The sequence below is a fragment of the Periophthalmus magnuspinnatus genome, chromosome 23 (assembly GCF_009829125.3).
Source record: "Periophthalmus magnuspinnatus isolate fPerMag1 chromosome 23, fPerMag1.2.pri, whole genome shotgun sequence".
Lineage (NCBI taxonomy): Eukaryota > Metazoa > Chordata > Actinopteri > Gobiiformes > Gobiidae > Periophthalmus > Periophthalmus magnuspinnatus.
This window is the reverse complement of record NC_047148.1, coordinates 12,204,398-12,226,029: the sequence shown is the minus strand read 5'-3', so window position 1 is coordinate 12,226,029 and position 21,632 is coordinate 12,204,398. Positions and strand designations below refer to the sequence as shown.

Below are 21,632 nucleotides of genomic sequence, written 5' to 3'. Positions count from 1 at the left end.
AACTTGGCTTGGAGCAGGGGTCAGTTGCATTAACATACAGACATGGCATGACGTGGCATAACAAAAGAAAAAAGAAAAACATGTAGAACTGGATAATATACAATCACTCAGGCTCCACACATCTCCACAATCGGTCCATGTTGTTAATACATTTTATGGACTGGGGCATGAAGAGTAAAAACCAGCCTCAGATCAGAATGGGTGTAGATGTCCTGGGTGTGAGGTGATGCTCAGAGGATCCTTCTCCACAAACACTTTCACCCTTCTCCAAATAAGACTTCAAATCAAAACAGACCCATGCGGCTGTTGGGCTCTTTTGATGTCCTCTCCTGGTTCATCTGTATTCATCTGCTGCCTTTCTTTGATACAGTCCCCCAGCCAATATGTTTCCTGTGTTAATATTTTTGGTCATGTTTTGCACATTGGAAATCCCTCTGCTGGAGATGACCTGTGTGATTGTGTATGTAGACTGTGAAGATATTCATATTCATCATTTCCTTTTTGTTACTTGTCACATTTATTGACAAAAATAAACAAAAATACAACCTTTTCAAATTGAATAGTTTTAAGTAGGTTTTCATAGTCAATGTTCAGCAGCTTCAGACTAAAATATATTGTGGTATAAAAACTAGTATTGATTATCAAGCCTGTTCACTTCAGTGTTGTATTGTGAAACATTCAGGGTAAAGCAATAATATCTCCATATATTTTAGTATTTTTAGTATTAGGACAACACTACTACAAACTATCACTTCATTTTGCAGGAATAAATTCAGACAAACTGCTGTGTGTAAGTGTAAAATGTTTCAATTTTCAACATTAAATAACAGTGTGAAGGACAATCAATAATGCACATTGTGTTAGCTGTGCTCCTCTTTCTTTATTATTAGCCATATATATCCAATAGTGTTGCATTTATACACAAATCTGTATTGCCTGTGTAATGTTTTTCTTTTTTAAATCAGTAGAGAATATAGGGGTGTATGCTGAAGCAATAAGCTGCACTATAAATTGAACTGTTAAATGTTTTACAAGGGAAAAAGATTTTCTGAATGGCATTGAACTTGCACTTGTAGTTTAAATCTACTGCTTAGTCACAATTTCAAACATTTAACCTTCAAATGTTGCTAAACCAATTGTGCCTTTCTCTATCGCAAGGAGCTGACATTGTTCAACTGGATAATTATTTGGTTTTACCTCAAATACCCCTTCTCAAAATAACTCTTTTGTGTACTAGTTTCAACTTGCAGAATTTTCATATTTATATAAATCCTATCCCCAAGCCTTTCCTTCCTTCTATATTGTACCGTTGATGTGAGCCTTCTTGCTGTTTGCTGCATAAACCCAGTTGTGTCTGAGTATATCATTCTGCTTGAGCTTGTCAAAACACAGTGTGATCTATGATGACACCTGCTCCATGTGTCAGCCGTCTCCTCACTCATTAACCAGCACTGAGCTCCCATGAGGCCATTGGTCGTACCTGCATACACACAGCTACACAAAATGATACACACAGAGATGTACCGCAACATCTCCAAATGGGTCAGCACGCCCTTGTCCTGCCCCAAGCTCAGGAAGGGGGACATAAATCTCACTTTGTCATCTCCAACCAGGACCAAGTGATCAGGAAGATAATCCACTGATGGGAAATCTATTCTGGCCCCTCCTCTGCTCTCCAGGGGCGAGAAAAGAAAAGTGTTCACCATACGACAAGTGTTTCAAGACATAAAAAAGGCTCATACTTTGTGTAATTATAACGTAAATAAAAAACAATCTTTTTAGTATTTTAGTACATCTGACCATAGTAGGTAGTAGTAGTTATTGGGCCCATTCGGAGTTCAAGATTGGATAAACAGATGCACTAGCTTAGGCCTTGGGAAATATGACCAAAGACCAGATGTTCAATTCTATTCTGACTGTATAAATAAATACAGCTTTCATTACTCATACACATATACAATACATACATTTAAAAGGGCCTCTGCCTGATTTTTTTTGCCAGGTATAATATAGTGTAGATATACTGTATAATTGTCCACATACTTTTACTCACACAAGATTGGCTGTGGACTTTCCAAATATAAAGACCAAAATCTTATCATTGACAAATAGAATTGACTGTTTAAAATTTGATGAAATGCACAGGCCAATTTCAAATTGCTATATTTTAAATTGCCTCTTTATCGGCTGGTGTGTATAGATGTGAGAATGGACAGCTCAGATGGAGTGGAGCCTTCATGGCACATACACAGTATACTGCAGGATCTTTGCTAATTGTCTAATGGGATTACCTGAAAAGCTCTGGGATAGACAAATGACTGCATATGAAGCATTGCTCTTAAGCGGGTTATAGAAAACCCCTTGAGCTCGTCAGCATGTTCTTAGAGGCGGAGCATGTCTTCTTGATATCCTGTTATCTGTTTCTTTCTTAAAAACAGACCAAAGGCTCCCATAGGGCTCACATTAATTGTGTGAAGTACCTCTCCCTCTCTGCCCTTAGGTCCTAATTAAACAAAATATACAGACTTCTTGTTGTAATTATGAGGAAGAATAGCCTGCTCTGGACCCAGTCTAAACCAACAGAGAAGGAGGGACTGGCTGTTGGATGTTTTCAATTTTCAAGGTCCAGAGTGATCATTATAAATGTGTTTAAAAACACATTGCTGAGCTGCTATTTTTGCTATAGGAAATATTTCCTCATTCAAGAGCTTTGCATGGCGACCTCGACACAACTGCATTATTTTCCCACTGGTGCTGCTGCTTTTACTGCTAGCATTGCTAATGACTATGCATGAGTTACTATAAGCTTGGATGATGTTGACATAAAATAAAAATATTAATATTTTTGAGGATTTTCCAAGTAATCTGTTCATATTTCAGCAAAGCATCAGAAAAGGTACTCAAATGCAGGGTTGAGAATAGAAAAAGAACCTGGCAGTGTAATAAGTCTCAATAACTCAATGCACTTTACATTGGACTATTCTTACGTTTTCTAGTTGGTAAGCCACTTGTGTAGCCGCAGCTGTTCTGGGGTAGACCAATGGAAGCGAGGCTCCCAATCTGCAGCATTGGCCCCTCCGATCACAAGCAAAAACTCACTTTCACACTACATTCATACTTGGCAAGCAAGGTGAAGTGTCTTGGCTAAGGAGTTATTACACAACATCATTATGCACTAGAATGACTGTGGCACAAGGTATTCCCAGACCAAACCCTGCTAATCCTCAAAGATCAGATGAGACTGGGCCACCTTTCTTCATTACAGAAAGTATATCGCCCACCCCTCTATATAATTATTCTCAGAATTTTAACAAATGTTGCACTATTAACATGTAGCTGATGTCAACAGTATAGAAAAGCTTTAAAAAGAAACATATGTTCAGTCAGTTGGTCAAAACTTCTGTTGTCATCAGTCACTTTCAATTAAGATAAATTGAAAGTCAGATCTCAGATTTGGCTTCAGTGGTTAATTCTGGCAGGTTGTGGGTTATAGGTGGCCTGGCTGCATTGGGGTCAGGCCTGTAAGCTCAGTGCAGGATCAGTGCAAGGCCATGGGGACAGACTCTCTCCTTCACCCTCTCTCTCTTCCTGGTTACACTAATTACATTACTCTCAGGCAGACGGATCATCAAATGTTAATGAGGCGTGCACAGCTTTAATGCTGAGCTGCACATGACATGCCTTCAGAGCCTCCTGTGTGGTACCACAGAGGACAAGACAACAGACTTGTGTTTGTTCAAGGTGAATAATACTAACTGACAGTAGGATTAGAGCAGTATTCAAAATCATTCTGAACGATGATTAGAAGCTAAAGTTTCACAAATACATACGCATTAATGATTCAATTCAATTCAATTCAATTCATTTATTTTTGTAACGCCCAAAATCACAACAACAGTTGTCTCGAAGGGCGTTCATGTTTTGGTTGATGGGGGAAACCGGAGTACCCGGAGGAAACCCATCCAGACACGGGGAGAAACATGAAAAACTCCACACAGAAAGGCCTGGTGACCCGGGGATCGATTATGCTTCATTATGCTTCACAATATGGCAAGAAAAATCTATCATAGATTTATTAAATAACAGATGTTTTTATTGCTAAAAAATATCTTGAATAACATTTATTCTTTCTTACAGTGACTTGCCTCTTCACAAATCTGAACTTTCACTTGGCTTAGGAGGCACCACTTGCTTGTTGAAGACAGACAAGTTGAATGCCATATTGTGGAACATTCCAATTGAAGCAAAAACATCTCTGTGGAGACACAGACCAAAAATTAACACGTTTAAAGTGATTTGAGCATGCTATGTACCTTAAAACTTAGCCTGATACATTTTGTCAATAATAATAATAATAATAATAATAGTTAGGCTTACAGCTAATGCATGCTTTTTTCTTGACATGAGTCGAATATTGATGTTAAAGAACTATGCAACTTGAACTGTAAGACCTTTTCCATTTACCATATATTTTAAAAAGTGTATAAGTAGATTTGATTATGCAGAGACAGAAGAAAATGTGTTTATAATATTCATAATTGTAACTTGAGGTTATAGCAATCTGTGGCTTTTTCTAGGCAAGTGTCAAAAATTGAAGAACTCGAGACAGCCTGAACTGTGTGAGAACTTTTCAAAACGCAAACGCAAATACATGGCTTATCACCACTAGTTGCCTTTTGAGAAAGTTTGAAAGACAACTTTGAGGGATAAACATCTTCCTAAATAGTTTCCTTAACAAGAGCATGTAGACACACATCTGAAATGACATTGCCTCATTAATGATAGATCCTAAATATACAACTTGCTATTCCCCAAAGTTTTCTTGCTTCAGACTTCTTGGCAGCCTAAATTCTTGAAAAGTTTACTTGAGTTGAGTTAATTAGGACAGGGTCTAGTAGTGGCGCGTTTGGCTCAGTTAGCTTCCCTCACATTTTGACTAAACTACATTGAGCTGAATAGTGATGTAGCTCAATCACATGTTTAAAAATGTTTTTGTTTTTTTTCTAATTATGATGTTCCAATAAGCATTGGAATTGAGATTACACAAATCCAGTCAGGTGCATTTTAAAACTGAAATATGAACTGATAAACTAATAATCATATGCAGTTCAGTAGTTGTTGGTTTTTTGTAGAGGGTAAGATCTGATACTTTGAGTAAATGGAAACATTGCAATTTCTAAGTTACACATTTCCCTTTGTATAGTATCAAATCAAGTATCAATAATTTAGGAGAATGACAATATAATAATAATAATAATAATAATAATAATAACTGTGGGCAGCAAAAATAGTTTATTCAGTATGTACTCTGTATAAAGAGTGTTGTTTTTTGTTTTTTTTCCAGCATTTATGTCGCATTAATTTGATAATTTTAGAAATGTTGACAGTAAAACTACTCACATGAAGGATTCATAAAATTTATTTCATTTTCACAGTAGTTGTAACATTTTGACATTCCCAGTTAATTGCGGTAATTTAATTTGTAATTATAAATCACGGTCTTGAGATTAATCATGCAGCCCTAGTTTGAGTCTCCCCCAAAACATTGAGAAAGCTCTACAAACACATTTAGTTTTTTTTTTTTCTCTGGGATGGGCTTATGTTGCTTCCGATTATCACTTTCCTCCTGCTGTGAGACGTGTTACTGATCCCTCACGCAGCATTGGAAAGCAGGCGAGCTATTTAGTGACGCTCCCTATGGGACACACTATACAATGGGATACTACAGAGGGGAGTGCAATAAGCATAAATAACAAACAGATAGACAGCAGCACAGTGGGAAAGCCAGAACAGATGCATCCTGTCCACCACTTCTCATTTTTGTCAGAGCTGGACAAAAGACAAAACTGTTAGCTTTTTTGCTGAAGTGAGACAAGTTTTTATTAGTAATAGTACTATCAGTATTAAAACTGTATACTCATTTGAACACAATGTGGTATTTAAAATCAGCAGTGAACAATGAACCTTTTTCTTGGTATCATAATCAAGTTGACAACACTATAGATTTCAGTCTGGATTTACCAGACTGAAACTGTTTCCCAGTATCTCCCAAAAGTGCCACCTGATTAGGAGCGCTATTATTAAACAGAAAGTCATCCCATTTGTGCAGTGGATAAGTACTTCCCAGTCATCTTTAAATCACCTCATTATCTCCCCATCAACTCAGACATAGACACTACTCCATTTCTGTCCCGCCAGTTTACAGGCTAAAGTACACGGAAAGTGTGACATATTGTAGTAAAAGTACACAAAAAACATGACTTTTAAATCTAAGTTAAACAATACAGTTTTGGTAATTATCTAAATTGTGTTGTAACATTCGTGGTAGGATTATTAAAAGCTTTATGAGGTCATAGAGGCATAGAGAAGAAATATGTAATTAGAGCTTGTGCAGCAGGTTTAATTTGTGGCAGGAAAGTTGCCCTCAGCAATGAGCTCACAACAGGATCATAAACACACTCCTGTAGTGACAAGGTAATGGAGCCTGTGATTTCAGTAATGCAACAGATGACACACACAATGAGAGAAGAGGAAATAAAAATTTGCATATGTAAGTTTTGATAAGAGTATTGCAGTTTATAGATCAAATGATTACACCATTGCAACACTTTTAATAATGTAGGCCTAAAGTAAATGTGTAGTACTAAGTGCTATTACTAAGCTTTAGCTTATTACAGTTTCACTAAAAGTTAAAGGCGCACTACAGGTGTTCAGGTTGTAAAAATGTTATTGCTTTGTCTGAAATGTTTCACAGTATGGTATTCACTTATCTACCTTTCCTTTATTTAATCACAGGCATTTTGAAATAAAAAAAATACTTAGGTTTGTGGAGTCACCTGCTTGTTTCCAGGGAGACTGCAAAACTTTATGGCCATAGAATAACATCTCCAGGCAGAAAAGAAGGTTTTGGACTGTCCACATAAAAACTTGCATAGTGCCCCTTTTTTAAAAAAAGAAAAAAAGTAGGCCTACTGAATGGAGAAAGATGGTTGCTAAGCAACTGCCTAGTCACAAAGGTCCAAAATTCAATATACTAAAGCCTATATATTTTTATAGATACAATGTATAATACATATTAATAAAATTACCTTTAAAACAATAAACATAATTTTAATGGTGGTTATAACTTAACATTTACTCAATTTTAGACACTGAAATGGTAAACACTGATAAACACTTTATCACAGCCTACTTATCCCTCCTAAGTCTTACATTTTAAATAAATGTTAAATTTTTACTAAGTCTCTAAATCTGAAGCTAAACTTGACCTTTGTGAATAGTCTTAGAAGGCAGTTAACCCATGGCAAATGAATTTGATTCCCGTACTTCTTTTAAACCTATTACAGATGACTTGTGAAGTGATGCGTTCAGTAGCAGTCACACCAAGCGGCACTTTTGCACATTTAGCGAAGGGCAGGAGAAGGCTGGTCTTTCAGTGGAGGTAAAGCATACAAACATCCCCTTGAGCTTGGTCAAACTACATCACATCAACACGACCTTGCAACCCGCACATTATCTTTTGTTTTGCATGTATATGTTCCTCTGTCACTGGTCATCAATGTAGCTGCTACATACTGACCCAATGTAGGAGCATTCATTTTGCAGTCACATCCTTTCAATAGCGGGGCTTATTCTGTGGCCTAAGTAACCCCAATCAAATCTGTCAGTCACACTTAGAGCCTTAAATGTCTCAAAACTCTCCAATCACTGCATTGGCTTTATACATCCCATCTGTCCATCACGCTTCGGCAAACTCCTCATCAGCCTGCCGTGACACATAATTCATCAACGTGGAAAGAAATGGCGTGAGTATAATAGTGACCTTGGTTAGCAGAGTGGGGAAATGTCACACATTTATTTATTTTTCAACAGCTCTCTGCGTAGCCACGGTAACACCCAGGACTCACAACTGAATCATAAGAGACTAACCCTTCAGCAGCTATTAGAGACACAGGACGGGTTGCGGATCTGTGTAATTGCAGTTGGTGCGCCTTCATTTTGTGATATTTTTAACATGTCTTTCATCATTTGACCATCAAGACAAGGCTATAGACTCAAGACAAGCTCCTTTACTGTGGTCATTGTCTTCATATAGCACAAAATAGTCTGTCAAATTTGAAAAAGCAGACCAAGACACAAAAAATCTTAAAAGTTGTTTACTTCCCTTTGGACTGTTCCCTAGCCTCTCCTATCCTCTGCATCCTACAACATCCATGTCCTTCACACCACACGCAACATAAATTTCCTCTTCCATCTTTACGGGAAATAAGTGCTACATCTCTGCTACACATTTCAAACCCCTCAGTGTGACTTTTATTGCCATTTCAGACAAATCCAATCATAACAAAATACATTGCATACCACACAGATAATAATGCCTGCCCAGCCAAGAATACACACTTGAGTACTATACATTACTTTAAGACGTGTAGTTTATCTCCCCAAATTCAAATAAGAGTGATTGACAGGTTGATTTGCTGATCAGGGACATGCATGGTTAGTCTGTGTCCAAAAAAAAAAAAAAAAAAAAGGCTGCAGAATCAATAAGCAAAGCACAAAACCGTTAACCTGAAAGAGAAGGTTTGACCAATGCACTCCTCTGTTTCCCATGCATCAATGAAATCTTCTATATTGGTCAAAATAAAATGTATTATAAATCTATAAATTCATCATCAACTGCTGCAGAACAGAACCTGCTATTAAAAGGTGACAACTGCATGTTAATGGTACAGATTTTTGTAACATATGTATAATTTTGAGCTCTTAGTATTGATGTCAGGTGTCTGTCCCTAGACTCTACAGAGGGTCATATCACTTCTCATTAACAAGTCTTATCAGCTGAACCATAACCATAACCATAGCACTTCTCAGCACTATTTGTCTCCTTAATGTCATCTCTTTTTATGTATAGACATTAAGTATGATTTATTTCAATATATGATATCAGAAACATATGGACTAATAGTATCAAAGTAACTAATATCTGAAATGTCACTCGGGTTTGTCGTCTTAGCCCCTTATAAACTAAAATACCTTAAACCACTGCTGCCTTTTTATTACAAGTCAAAGGGTAAGATCAGATTGATGTCATTGGCTTCAAATAGTTGTAAATCAGAGCCCTCTGGAGCAGCAGTAAAATGCATTAAAGAGATGGTACAAAGTGTATTTTTAGATTTTCTCCTGGATTATATTATGATGTATTATGATTCTATTACTGAAACGTAACCATTTCTTTGTCACACGTTTCCAATGACAGTTTTAAGCTTTGTGTCCCAAATTTTCTGAGGAATTGTGAAATAGAATAAACAGTATTTTAACAGGCCAATAACAAAATTCAGATATCCTATCCATTACACAGGAGAAATATGGATGTAATGACTTTTAGTCTGTTATAATTACTGAATTCTTCAGTTGAACTGAAGTTATATTACTTTTAATGTAATAATTTAATTGAAGCATTGCTTACAGCTCTTTTCATACATTCATTGGAGACACAGTGGCTCGAGTCCTGGTCACTGTATAATCAGAAGGTACAATCCCAACTTGGATATTGTTGTTGTTTCCTTGGGCAAAATACTTCACCCACTTCGTCATGTATGAATGTGTTTACGAGTTAAGACTATGGGCTAATTGTGTTAAGGTTATAGTTAGTTTAGGCAAGTAGTAATTGGTTACAATAAATCTCTGTCATGGTTTGCGCAAATTGGCAAACACATCCCAGCACCAGCAAAATTACAACACCTTAAAACATCAAGAGGTGTGAACAAAAATGCAATGTTTAAGTGTATTTTGGTGTTTGGTGCTGTACCATGTTTTTTTAATAATAATAATAATAATAATGTGATTTTGGAGTTGATCTGGATGCACTAGGGCCCAGTGCATCCACCCGCCTACAGAAGGGACCCAACATCCATGCCACTGACACAAGGCTGCCCCAACAGAAATGCTACTTCCTGTTTACATGCAGAACAACAGTCGATCAATGAACGGCATAAAAGGACTTTTTGCTTAGCTTTCAAATACTATTTGCTTCTCTCACTAAGTACAGAGAGTGTGCCATGTGAAAAGCCACTTTCAGGAAAATGGACCACAGAGAGTAACAGGGCCACTGTAGTATATGGGTTTACAGGATATTCAGTGACAGGAAATGCACAGCTGTCTACTGCTCGACCGTCTTTAAGTGCGAGAGGGATACAGATGGTCGGGTTATTGATGAGTCAGGGCTGTGCATAGACGACTTCACACCAAGTTTTACTATTCTGGGCAAGGCTGGATTTAAAATGCTTCAGATGCAAAAAAATGATTTATTCATGATAGGATAAATTTGCCTGAGCTGAGTTTTTGTATCAAATAGACATTAATATATAAACTGTTACTATTTGAAAAGTAAATTTTGCTGGGTGCTCTTGTCAAAGTTGGATAGCAAATTAATGCATAACTAACACAATCTAATTTGTTTTTGCTTCAGATGAGATTTAAGGAGATTTTGGCAATTCATCAGCATCCCAGTGTGCAGCAGTTTGAATATTGATTTGGCACAGACTAATGGAGAATTTTTAGACATACCAGTATATTAAGAACTATGTTAAAGAATGAATGTGATATGCTGCCTCATGATAGTACAGGGGTGTCAAAAGTATGGAAAATAAGATACTAAATCGATATTAAAACTAGTATCAATACTAAAAAAAATCACATTCATGGGACAGAAATGAACCATTCCTGAATAGCTTTAAAATGATCTTGAGCTGTATCTTAACAAGACCACATAGTATACGCCCATGGACCACTATGGAACCTAACTGGACAACTGAGCAATTACACAGTTATAAGGTCACATAGCAATATAAAAGAATTTCACATCAAATATTTTTCTTAGTATTGAAATAGCTTGATATTTTAGTATTCTGACAACACTAATACAGTATAGTTCAGATTTGTTAAACTTTTCCAGAAGGACAAAAAGAGTCTAGTATTTACATAAATTGAAAAATAAAAGTAAAAGTTGTTGCATATAAAATGTTGACCTCTTTTTCTCAGATGTCCTACTGCAGTGTCTCTTGATTTACTGAGCCTTTCCTCCTAATGAGAGGGACGTTATCCAGAGACATAAAACTGTCAAACGAAAGGAGAGTTCTTCTCTCTCAGTTTCCGGCAACGCGCCAGAGCTGTCTGATGTACGTCTGCCAGCCACTTCAGTTATGCAAACGACTTCTGCAAACTTAAGTACGACCTCTTTGGGTTTCCTCGTCTGAAAACACACAATGGCCCTTAAGTCGTGGAGCGATCATTATTCTGAGCTTTTTCCCTTAATCTCTCCAAGTCGAGGACAGCTCTCATTAAACATTCAGCACAAACCATCATCATACTCCCGGCCTCTGATAGCACATCACGGCTGCCTATAGCACCTGAAATGCCATCTAAAAGCAATAAGCCAGAGAAGGTTTTTTTTCAATCACACGAGGATTTTTGGCTGCTTAGAGACAGGCAGTGTTGCGATATTGCCTATTTAAGTCAGCTCGAATCGTTTAATGGTTGGCTTCACCATAGAAGTACTGAAGAGATGCAACACATGAAGCATTGGCTGAAATGACAATTACAAGCTGGAAACCTGGAAACCTGCATAGCACTATTCCTGATGATAACCTGACTAACAGCTACTAGACCGTCATGATGCCAAATGATGCAATATGGTGGATGATGCAGTGATAATTGTCAACATTTGTTTTTCTTCCATTATTTATGTATCTTAAAAGGTGTGGTGCATCAAATCATGCCACAATAGAAATTGCACTTTACTTGTGGGGTGCCCTTAGGCGTGAAGAACTTAAACTTGTGAACTCAAGTGAAACAATAATGTGTATGATAATGATTACAGTAATTTATTGTCTTTTCTGTATTGTCGTTGTGTCACTGAGCAAGACATTTCACCCGCTTTACCAGTATAATACACTATAGATGGATAGAAGCATAGTGTAACTATAATTAGCCTATTCCTATTAAATATATACATTATTGCAACTACACATTTGAAATTTATCTTATTATTTATTGTGTAACCCTACTCACAAAACAGTAGGCATTTGTGTATTTCATTTCACTTGTGTCTTCTCATTGAACCATGTGTACCTCTCTCAAAAAAAAAATGCTTTTGTGTAATGCAGCAACAGAAATGGACTGAGCCAGTCCAAGATTCAGTGAAAGCAGCTCTTTATTATTTCACCAATAAGTGCAAAATAACTTCAGACTGGGCTGTCATAGTGGAGAGAGAGTGTGCCTCCTAGATAATCTGCATCACAGTTATTACAGCTCTGCACTCTGAGACTCAAACATAACATCTGTTACAATATAGGCACATTTATATTGCCAGTGTCCAATAAGTCTTCTGTCTAATTGATATATTCCATCCTGTGCATTTTGATGGTTTGGACCCGGGAGATATTATGTTGTTCCGATTAATGTTGTATATTTGGTGACTGTGTGTGCTTCAGCGTGAAAAGGCACTTTGGATGAATGAGATTAAATTGGTTATGACATTTAATTCTCTTTTGGAGACAGCTCGCCACTGCAGCAGACCGTGGAAGATTATTAGATTTATCTTCAGGAAGAGACTGTGCTTGAAGTCTCTAAAACCGTCTTTATGCCAGTGTGCAAAAAATACTGCCTGTACTGACAGTGTGGCCACTAGTGTGGCCTACAACACTTCATTCAAGGTCATCTTTTTATTTGGGAACAGGTGATTTAACAAGGTCTCTTGTATAGCCCATAAGCCTATGTTCTCATCTGGCACCAGAATTTTAAATATACATTTAAAAACTAAACAAACCATAGTAAAAAAAAAAACTGAAAAAAGCAATTCGTTTTTTTAAGTGTGTCTGATTTGTTTTTGTTAGTTTTTTAGCAGGCTAAGAACTTTTGAATTGACAGACCGCCTAAAAAGAGATATAACAGTGTTCGAATGCGCTTTAGATTTATTGAGTAAAGTTTCAAAACTTTTAAAACTTTTTCCATGGCCATGTCCACTGGCCCCTTTGATGAATGGCCTATGCTGAACTTGAAATCCTACTTAATGCAGATCGCCTCCAGCTGCCAGTGTTTCCGCTTGTAATTAGCCTGCATTAATTACATATTTTGGAGTTTTATTTAGGCTATGAGCGTCCACATGTTTAGCCTACCTGCTGCCAGCTGCATCCAGCCGCAGATCTTGTAGACTGTGCCGGTGCTGCAGAAGAAGAAGAGCGCGAAACAGCCGATGCAGGTGAGCACGAGCACCATGGACATCCCGATGAAGAAGGAAGCGGCTTTAAAAGCACCGGACGGGATGGAGCTGAACTCAGTAAAACTCCCCTGACATGTCAGGTCCCGGGACAAGCCGTTGCCGATGCAGTAGTGAAAGAGGCCGAAGTAACCCGCCTGAGGGGTGTCCACGCCGTCCCCGATCCAGTAAGGCTGGATGAAGCATACTACGTTTACAATGGCAAACAGGATCGTGAAGATGGCCCATAACACGCCGATGGCACGGGAATTACGCACGTAGTTGGTCTGGTAGATTTTTGCAGCTTCAGACGCTGGGAGCATACCGGTACTAGGAGCCCCGGGCACCATCCTCTGATGCAAAGAACTGCTCGAATCAATCAGTAGCTTCTTTACCAAACTAAGGTATGAACCCTGAACGCACCATTCCCACTCGGCTTTCCCCCGTCGTTCACCAAACCCTCAGTCAGGATTGACAGCTTTCCACAGCCTCACCTCACCGTCACATCCAGGACTTGGTCGAAATCTTTACTGTCCACTGTTTTTCACTCATCGCTCTCTCCGCGATGTATTTTACACGAGGAAACAGGCGTTAATCCAAAACGTAATCCCAAACAAACAAAATAGGGGTTCAGCACAGTTGGTGCGTTTACGCCTGTGTTCTCCAGTGGCGAACAGAGGCAGCTGTCACTCGGGTTTGTCGCTGTTTTCAGGCGGTGAAATGCGGAGCTCGTCTCTGTGAATCACGGTGATGCTCGGTGCTGGAGCCTTCAGCAGCCGCGGCGCCTCAGTGCCATGAATACAGTTGGATGAAACAGGACCAGCCCACCGCTTTTAATCCCGCGTTGACGTAAATGCCACCCAAACGCAACACAAACGCTAAACATTTTTTATTATTATTATTATTTTTTGGACAATTTATTAAAGAGTTTTTTTTTACATTATTTTGACTTCTTCTGCCACATTATTTTTATCTTTTGTTTGTAGCCATGTTGAAGTACCAAGCTTGTCCATTTATTTATTTATTTTATTTTTTTTGCTTTCAGACCAATGTACGAAATTTTGAAGGAAACGTCAATAAACTAAGGAAAAATGACAAATTTTCAAAAACAAAGTTAAGAATAATGAGAAGAAAATCCTGTAGACGCTGAGACGTGAGTAAAAACTTTTTGACCTTTGACATGGAAGTGTTTTTTGTCATTCATCACGGTGGTGGTGAACTGCGCGTGAACTTTGGAGAAAAAGTTGAGAGGATTGATATGATTTGAAACGCAGCGAACAGGTTTTTGGAGACGAAATCACTGGGGAGGATTTGTTCAAAACACTGAACGAAAGGAGACCGTCACTTGGGACAGAATGAAGTCGCTGTTATGGGATTAAATTTGATTGTTTTTTTAATTTTTCACTCCTTAAATGACCGTTTAAAAAAACATTCTGTAGGTGGCGGTAAATGCACCTTTTTTGAGTGCCAGCCGCCATTAAAGCGTAGAAGAAGAATAAGAGGAAGTAGAAGAAGGAGGAGGAGGAGTGACAGGAAAACACGCGCGAAACTACCAACAACAGAGAAAAGTGAGGGCTCTCGTCTCTCGCCTGGTTGCTGTTGTGCAAGAAGTTTTCATTTTTGTGGATTATTTATTGAAAACGCGTGATGACAGGACTGCTGCAGCATCCGGGATACGATGAGGAGAAACTCCAGAGGATCGCAGAGCTGCTGCCATGCAGGGAGGTCCAGGCTGGGCTCCTGCTCTCTCTCATGGGGCAGGTTGGCATAAGATGTTCTAAATATATAAACTTCCATGATACATTCATTCAGTTATTCTGATCCTAAATTCTATCTTGTCTGATTGAGCATTAAAGGCGCACTCTGTAACTTTTTGTGCTAGGGTTCCACTTGCTTGTTATTGCTTTGACTTGAACTTTCCACAGTATGGCATTGAACGTGTCTGTCTAGTATATATTTCAGTACAAGTGCTGATATTGAATAAAACTTGCAAGTTTACTGCATACAGGGTTACCTCTCCACAGATCCGACCTGTAATTTCGCCTGGTGGCATCACTTGGTTGTGTGTGTGGAGATTTATTCGTTTCATACTATTACACCTTTAATGAGTGTAATTACTTAAAAGTCAATAGTTGTTTTTGTGTTTGTTTATGTTTGGTCTTTGTGTTGTTGTTCCAGCCTGAGCATCACTGTTACCCTTCAATTTTCATCTATGGGCATCAAGCCTCTGGGAAGAGCCATGTACTAAATATTGTAATGAAACAACTGGAGGTAAACAGCAGGCCAGATCTGTTGTATTATGTCTTCATTTGAAATTAAGATATATATATAGAGAAAAAAACACACAGACACCTATACATCTACAAAAAATAAAGGAATTACTTGATATTGGATACTCAGTCTTTTCTGGGACTCTCAAAGTTAAGTGAAACCTGGTTGTCAACTGCCTCTCACCATAGTAAAGTGTCTTGCTAAAGGAAACAACATCTGTATGCACTTATTTTGAAGTGGTCAATTTATTGACTCAGTAATATCAATAAGTAGTTTTGAAGTTATGGAAAATTTGAATATTGGGTATATCATTTTAAATGAATAAAACTACCTCAAAATGCTGTTTTATTATTAAAATATTAAAATGTAACAAAAACATAACATTTCAAATAAGGGTATAATGTAATATTTACACTTTTTGAAGTCCTTTTGCATTTGTGTTTAACCTCAACAAATGCATTTAAAGCCACAAACTTCTGCTATGTAATCATTTTTTATCAATATTCAATATCACTAAATCCAGTTAAAAAAGGAAAGAGTAGTAGTAATGGTAGTAATATTAGTTATGTAGCCTGATTTAATTATACAAAAGCTTAAACGGTAAAATTGTTGCTTCCTTTTTAACCTTGATTATTTTATTTTTGTAGCTACCCCACGCCATGGTCAGCTGTGTCGAATGTTTTTCAGTGACATTGCTTTTTGAACAAGTGCTTCAGTCCTTCTTTGGGGCTGATGCTTCCTCCCTGCTCCCCCGAGGTCCCTCTCTGTCTGACTTTGTTCGCATCTACAGACAGCTGAGCTCAGAGTCACCCACCAAGCAGACCAGATACATTGTGAGTGCTGTGCTGTTCATATAAATGCCTATGATCAGTGAAATATCTAAAATGTAAAATAAAAGATAATTTGCTTTGGGTGCATGAGATGGTCTTTTGTTTTGTAGATAATGGAAAAGGCTGAAATGTTGAGGGACGCAGATGCCAATCTACTTCCTGCTCTCCTCCGTCTTCAGGAACTAGTGAGTCTGAATAAATTTAAGTGAATTGTGGAAACGTGGGCTTAAATAATTTTTCAATCCTCTTTCTCACATTAAAAAGTAATGTAACTTGACTTTCGGGAATGTTAATTTGCCTTGTATTTCATATATGCTATTTAACATTGTCTGATATAAATACACATTAATGTATTAATTCGTGTCTTAAGGTTTTGTTGTAGCTTCTCTTTGTGACCTTAATGATGCTAGCTAACCTTGAGCTGAACACTTACAAAATCTTTCCCTCAAAGCAAATTCTGAAGTAGAAATAATATATCTTCAATGTTGTCGTCTTTCAGTGTATTCAGCAATACATTTTGATGAATGAGTATCAGAATTAATCATAAGAACAGTTAAATTAAATTTACCATGTGTTTTGCTCTGTGTGAATGATTGCACTTCTGTCTTGCTCAGGTTGAAGACAATGTTACAGTGATTCTGCTTAGTGAAATCGTGTGGGATAAGTTCAGACCAAACACTGGTTGTTTTGAGCCCCTCCTGCTGCATTTTCCAGACTACAGTAAAGGTATCAGCACCCAGCTTCAGTCTGTCATGTGACGTCATGTGATACAGTAGATGTACCTGTGATTTTGTTCTTGCACTTCTGCTTCAAGTGTGAAACAATACTGGGTTTGAAGTTTCACACTCACATTTCTCAGTGTCTTATAGCTCTGTTTCTTGTGTTTCTTCTTGTAGGTGAGCTGCAGCAGATATTGTCAAAGGACAAGCATCCTTTATATTCAGCAGAGTTTTACTCCTCCTACATCAACATCTTGTTGGGTGTTTTCTACTCTGTTTGTCGAGACCTCAGAGAACTGCGCCACCTGGTCAGTTGGTCTCAAGAAACAAAATTCAAACATTGTTCTCAGTGAAGTAAAGGTTTTACTGCTTTTCTTTCTAACAGGCTGCTCTTAATTTTTCAAAGTTCTGTGAACCACTAGAAGAAGGCAAAGGTATTTGAGAGTCACTATTGACCAATTGCACCAGCAATAATGTCTGAAATCACTTTTCATTGTACAATATGTGTGCTACTAGTTGAAGATCTGGTATTTGCACATTTATTTACTGTGGACTATTTGCTTATTTTTCAGTTAAAGAAAGTGACACACACAAATTGTGGCGAAACATTGAGCCTCATTTGAAAAAAGCCATGCAAACAGTTTATCTTCGAGAGGTGTCCAGGTTTGTATTTCTTTTACATTACTTGTAGTGAAAAATGTTTTGGGTTGTCCTTGTATTTATTTAAAATGTGTTCAGTCTTCAGTGGGAGCAGATGCAAGAACTGGAGGAAAGAGAAGTCGGCGCTGTGAGAGGTATTGTCATGCCATCTAAAGTGAAATGAATATTTTTATTTGATTTACTTATTAAATACATTAATACATTAATTTGGCATATGTTTTAATTATCTTTGAAGGTTTATCAGCTCACACTCATGTTGAATTGCCTTATTACTCCAAGTTCTTATTGATTGCTGCTTACCTGGCATCATACAACCCAGCTCGCACAGACAAGCGTTTTTTCCTAAAGGTACAAATTGAAACTTGATTGAGTAAGTAACAAGTGTAATATCAAAATAGTATATAGATTATGTTAAGTTTGTATTTTTATTTATTCCAACAGCATCATGGTAAAATAAGAAAAGCCAATTTTTTGAAGAAAAATGAAAAGGTAACATTTCATAATCTTTTGTTTTCTTTTAGTTAGTATACTGTAGCAGTAGCAGTGCAGTATGTTTAATGGTTTGTTTATTGATTATGTCCAGACTAGTAATCATCTCCTGGGACCTAAGCCCTTCCCTCTTGACCGCATGCTGGCAATCTTCTACAGTGTTGTGGACAGTAGAGTGGCCCCTACAGCCAGTATATTCTCTCAGGTCTGAGTTTATCAACTTTTGTCAACTTTACAAAAAACCTTTGAAGGATACACTATTTTTATGAATTGTTTGCATTAAGAGAATAACTGCAAAAAGTGGTTATTTATTCAGGCTGTGCATTCAACCTGTGTCTAGATGACCTACAGATCAGTCCTGTCTATCTGTATTTTATATCTTTTATGTGTATTACATTTTCCTGTAAGTGGGGCTCAGTTTGGTTTTGTTCAACTCTAGATCTCCTCTCTAGTGACCCTGCAGCTACTGAACCAGGTCAGCCACGATGACCAGCTCGATGCCCCCAAGTACAAGTGTGCCGTTTCTATGGACTTCATTTGTGCCATTGCCAGGTATGTAAATGTTTTATTACACAACTGAATCACAGTCGACTGTGGAAAAAGCCTTGTTTAACTCCATTTCTAACTTGTGTTTTTCTAGGACCGTCAACTTTGATATTGTGAAGTATTTGTATGACTTCCTTTGAGGCTGCTGAGCAAAAGAAGAGCTGACACACATTGACAGTAAGACATAAGGAGCTTTGCACTTGAATGCACTTAAGCACATGCATCATGTGAAACTGAGCTCAGACTGGGTCCTGTTAAACTAATCCAGTTATGACCTCTGGTGGCGGCTTTATGTGTAGAATTTAAAGTAATGTGTTCCATTGGAGAAGAAAAATTGAAACTTAATATTTCATGTAATATTTGCAAAATAAAGTTATTTTGATAATAAATGTGTAATTGCCAGTTACCATTAATAATACATAGATATGTCTCAGGATAAGAGCATTGTACCGGGCCCTCATCTGACAAAAACAAAAACTGACACAACTGCAGGTGAATCACTGACCTTGCTTGCAGCTGTTTGCTAACCTTTTGCAGCCAGTGTAGGAACGCAACATACGACATACATGGTGCAATTGCAAAAATACAATGTTTTTTATATTATACATTTTGGCATTAAGTTCTTTCCTAGATAGTTAGAGATTTTAGCTAAAAATAATCCAGCCTCTGTCTTTTGCCCATTCAAAAGATCATATTTTTGTTGCTAATTGCTATGGGTATAGTGCTCCATTTTCACTGTATAACCTATGGATAAGTCTCAGTTGAGTTGATTGATGTTCATATTGGTGCAATGACTTTCACTATGACTTAATTAAAATTTGCCCAAACCCACAGCACATGCAACAGCAAATTAAAATTCGAACAGATAAAGATGTTAATGTATTTTATATAAAAAAAACAAAAACATTGTCAAATATACAAAAGGGCACCGACACAAATGGGAATCATAGCCCCTCTTGAAAATCAACAAAAGAACAAATAAGGTTGAATAACAGTTTAAATGGAAACACAAAGCTGTAAAGTGCAAATTATTTGTTTGCAGTTTCGCTTCACCCCTTCATCTCTCATGCCAAAGTTGCCTTGAGCTCAGTATCATTAAATGACCACAATGAGACACCTGTCAATCATGTGGCAATTGTCCAGTAATGAATTTATTACACAGTGTCACACCGCTGACTGTCACATGATGAGGACCTAAATGCTGCGTCTTCTGTTGTGGATCATCGCCACAATGTGAGTGAGATCCAAACTCTTCATCATCACCTCCATAAAGTCTTCATCACTGCGAGCTCCAGCTACGAACTCCTCTAAGGACAGTTCACCTGTGAGGACAAAACTGTTTTAGGAAATCTTACTTTGATGGCATTTCTTCTGTTCTGTCAAACTTTCCCTCATGTGTATATATATATATATGTGCCTACACTTGAGCAGACTCACCATCTCCGTTGATATCGATCCTGTCAAACACTTTGTTGGTGAACTCCTCAGCTGTACACTCCTGATTTTCATTTCCATTGATTGCACGAATCGCCTGAAGCAACAGAGACAAATTAGCTGTGGCCCGAGTTGGTACAGAAAATCACAAACATCAAATGTAAATGTTGCCTTTATGATGTTGAGCAGCTCGTGTCGGTCAATGCAGCCATTGCCATCCACATCATAAAGTTTAAAATACCAGCGCAACTTGTGCTCCATCTTTCCACGCATCACCAGACTCAGGGCAGCTACATACTCCATAAAGTCTATGTAGCCATCCTGTTGAGTAAAGAACAAACATTCAGAAGATTAAATAAAATCTTTCTCAGTTTATAACAAAGATGGGCTTTTTAAGGGAAATGGAGTGTGCCAGAATGGGGCATTAACTGCAAGGACAGTTTGCTTCTCAACAAGAACAAGAAACTTGGCTTCAAAGCATTGTCAGATAATCTACAGTTAAATCATGCATATGATTAGTCCAGTGAGCTGTAGGGAAGACTAAATATAGCAGTGCAGCTTTTCGACCTCCAATGACCCTGTCTCTCAACAAGACACTTAGTAAGAGAAAGATCTTGGTCATGACCTTGTATTAAAAACTACTGTTTGAGCAAATATTAATTTGAAACTGAACTAATTTAAACATTGAAATATAAAGGTTATAAAACCAAAAACACAAGATGCCTTTTGTCATCTGGAATATTAACATTTTGCTAGATGGCTTCAAATATAAACTGTAGAAAGAAAAATTGTTTTAATCAGAAAAAACATAATAAACTGTATTCCTTAACTGTGATTCCTAAATGAAATAACTTACCTTGTTCATATCAAATGTGCGAAACATTTGTTCAATGTAGGCATTGGCCTCTGAGTCTAGTCCTCTCAGTCCAAAGAACTGTTTGAACTCGTGCAGAGTGAGCTGCCCAGATGGGCATTCTGTCATGAACTTCTTATACCACAGGTGCATCTCCACGGCCTGCAGGTCGTCCACTGTACATCCGTGTGAGTTCCCCATTTCTGCTGAGAGGTGAATCAGGACACCTGACTGTCCAATTGGTCTACTGTGAAGCGGAGGGCTTCCCTCTTCACAGTCACACACTGGACATAGGGCAAGCTGTCCCTCTGCTGGGGCACTTTTATAGTGGACTCAGTTTGGAGGTGAGCCCCAAGTGCCCTCATTCAGTCTGATCACTAATCCTGAAACTGACTGATGAGGAGCTTAGGCATCCTCATACTCAGACATGTTCATGTTGCTGACACATACAATAATGTGCTATCCTTGTGTCACATATGTGAGACATATGAGCTGATGGCTTTAACCTGAGACTTTTGTTTCAAGCCCTTCATAAACAACAAATTAGTTGTGAATTACAAAAGCTGTATGTATAA

At 37.8% G+C, this 21,632-nt stretch overlaps 3 protein-coding genes across 3 annotated transcripts in view; 1 reads left to right on the top strand and 2 right to left on the bottom strand.

The window, feature by feature from the left end:
• Nucleotides 1-14,062, bottom strand: part of lhfpl3 (LHFPL tetraspan subfamily member 3) — a 28,007-nt gene extending 13,945 nt beyond the window's left edge. Inside the window, exon 1 of the mRNA XM_033989729.2 lies at nucleotides 13,176-14,062. Coding sequence (XP_033845620.1) covers nucleotides 13,176-13,605 — 430 coding nt within the window. The 5' untranslated portion in view covers nucleotides 13,606-14,062. The remainder of the gene's footprint in view (nucleotides 1-13,175) is intronic.
• A 388-nt stretch (nucleotides 14,063-14,450) lies between these two features.
• orc5 (origin recognition complex, subunit 5) lies at nucleotides 14,451-19,154 on the top strand. The gene is made up of 14 exons (XM_033989535.2): nucleotides 14,451-15,016; nucleotides 15,434-15,526; nucleotides 16,174-16,359; nucleotides 16,467-16,541; nucleotides 16,971-17,082; nucleotides 17,253-17,383; nucleotides 17,461-17,509; nucleotides 17,648-17,738; nucleotides 17,814-17,869; nucleotides 17,971-18,083; nucleotides 18,177-18,224; nucleotides 18,319-18,429; nucleotides 18,664-18,776; nucleotides 18,865-19,154. Exons 1-14 carry the CDS (start codon nucleotides 14,903-14,905, stop codon nucleotides 18,908-18,910), a joined length of 1,338 nt encoding a protein of 445 aa, XP_033845426.1. The 5' UTR covers nucleotides 14,451-14,902; the 3' UTR covers nucleotides 18,911-19,154.
• A 587-nt stretch (nucleotides 19,155-19,741) lies between these two features.
• Nucleotides 19,742-21,492, bottom strand: guca1a (guanylate cyclase activator 1A). The gene is made up of 4 exons (XM_033989757.2): nucleotides 21,061-21,492; nucleotides 20,376-20,525; nucleotides 20,208-20,301; nucleotides 19,742-20,092 (listed from the first exon to the last, which is right to left on the bottom strand). Exons 1-4 carry the CDS (start codon nucleotides 21,256-21,258, stop codon nucleotides 19,965-19,967), a joined length of 570 nt encoding a protein of 189 aa, XP_033845648.1. The 5' UTR covers nucleotides 21,259-21,492; the 3' UTR covers nucleotides 19,742-19,964.
• Between the last annotated feature and the right edge of the window lie 140 nt (nucleotides 21,493-21,632).

Bases quoted from the DNA above. Each gene is read 5' to 3' on its own strand.
- orc5 (XM_033989535.2), top strand. From the start codon at position 14,903: ATGACAGGACTGCTGCAGCATCCGGGATACGATGAGGAGAAACTCCAG. The intron at 16,360-16,466 runs GTGAGTGCTGTG...TTTGTTTTGTAG, and splicing joins CCAAGCAGACCAGATACATT to ATAATGGAAAAGGCTGAAAT. The intron at 18,777-18,864 runs GTATGTAAATGT...GTGTTTTTCTAG, and splicing joins TTCATTTGTGCCATTGCCAG to GACCGTCAACTTTGATATTG.
- guca1a (XM_033989757.2), bottom strand. From the start codon at position 21,258: ATGGGGAACTCACACGGATGTACAGTGGACGACCTGCAGGCCGTGGAG. The intron at 20,526-21,060 runs GTAAGTTATTTC...TTTACTCAACAG, and splicing joins GCACATTTGATATGAACAAG to GATGGCTACATAGACTTTAT. The intron at 20,302-20,375 runs GCAACATTTACA...CTGTTGCTTCAG, and splicing joins AGCTGCTCAACATCATAAAG to GCGATTCGTGCAATCAATGG.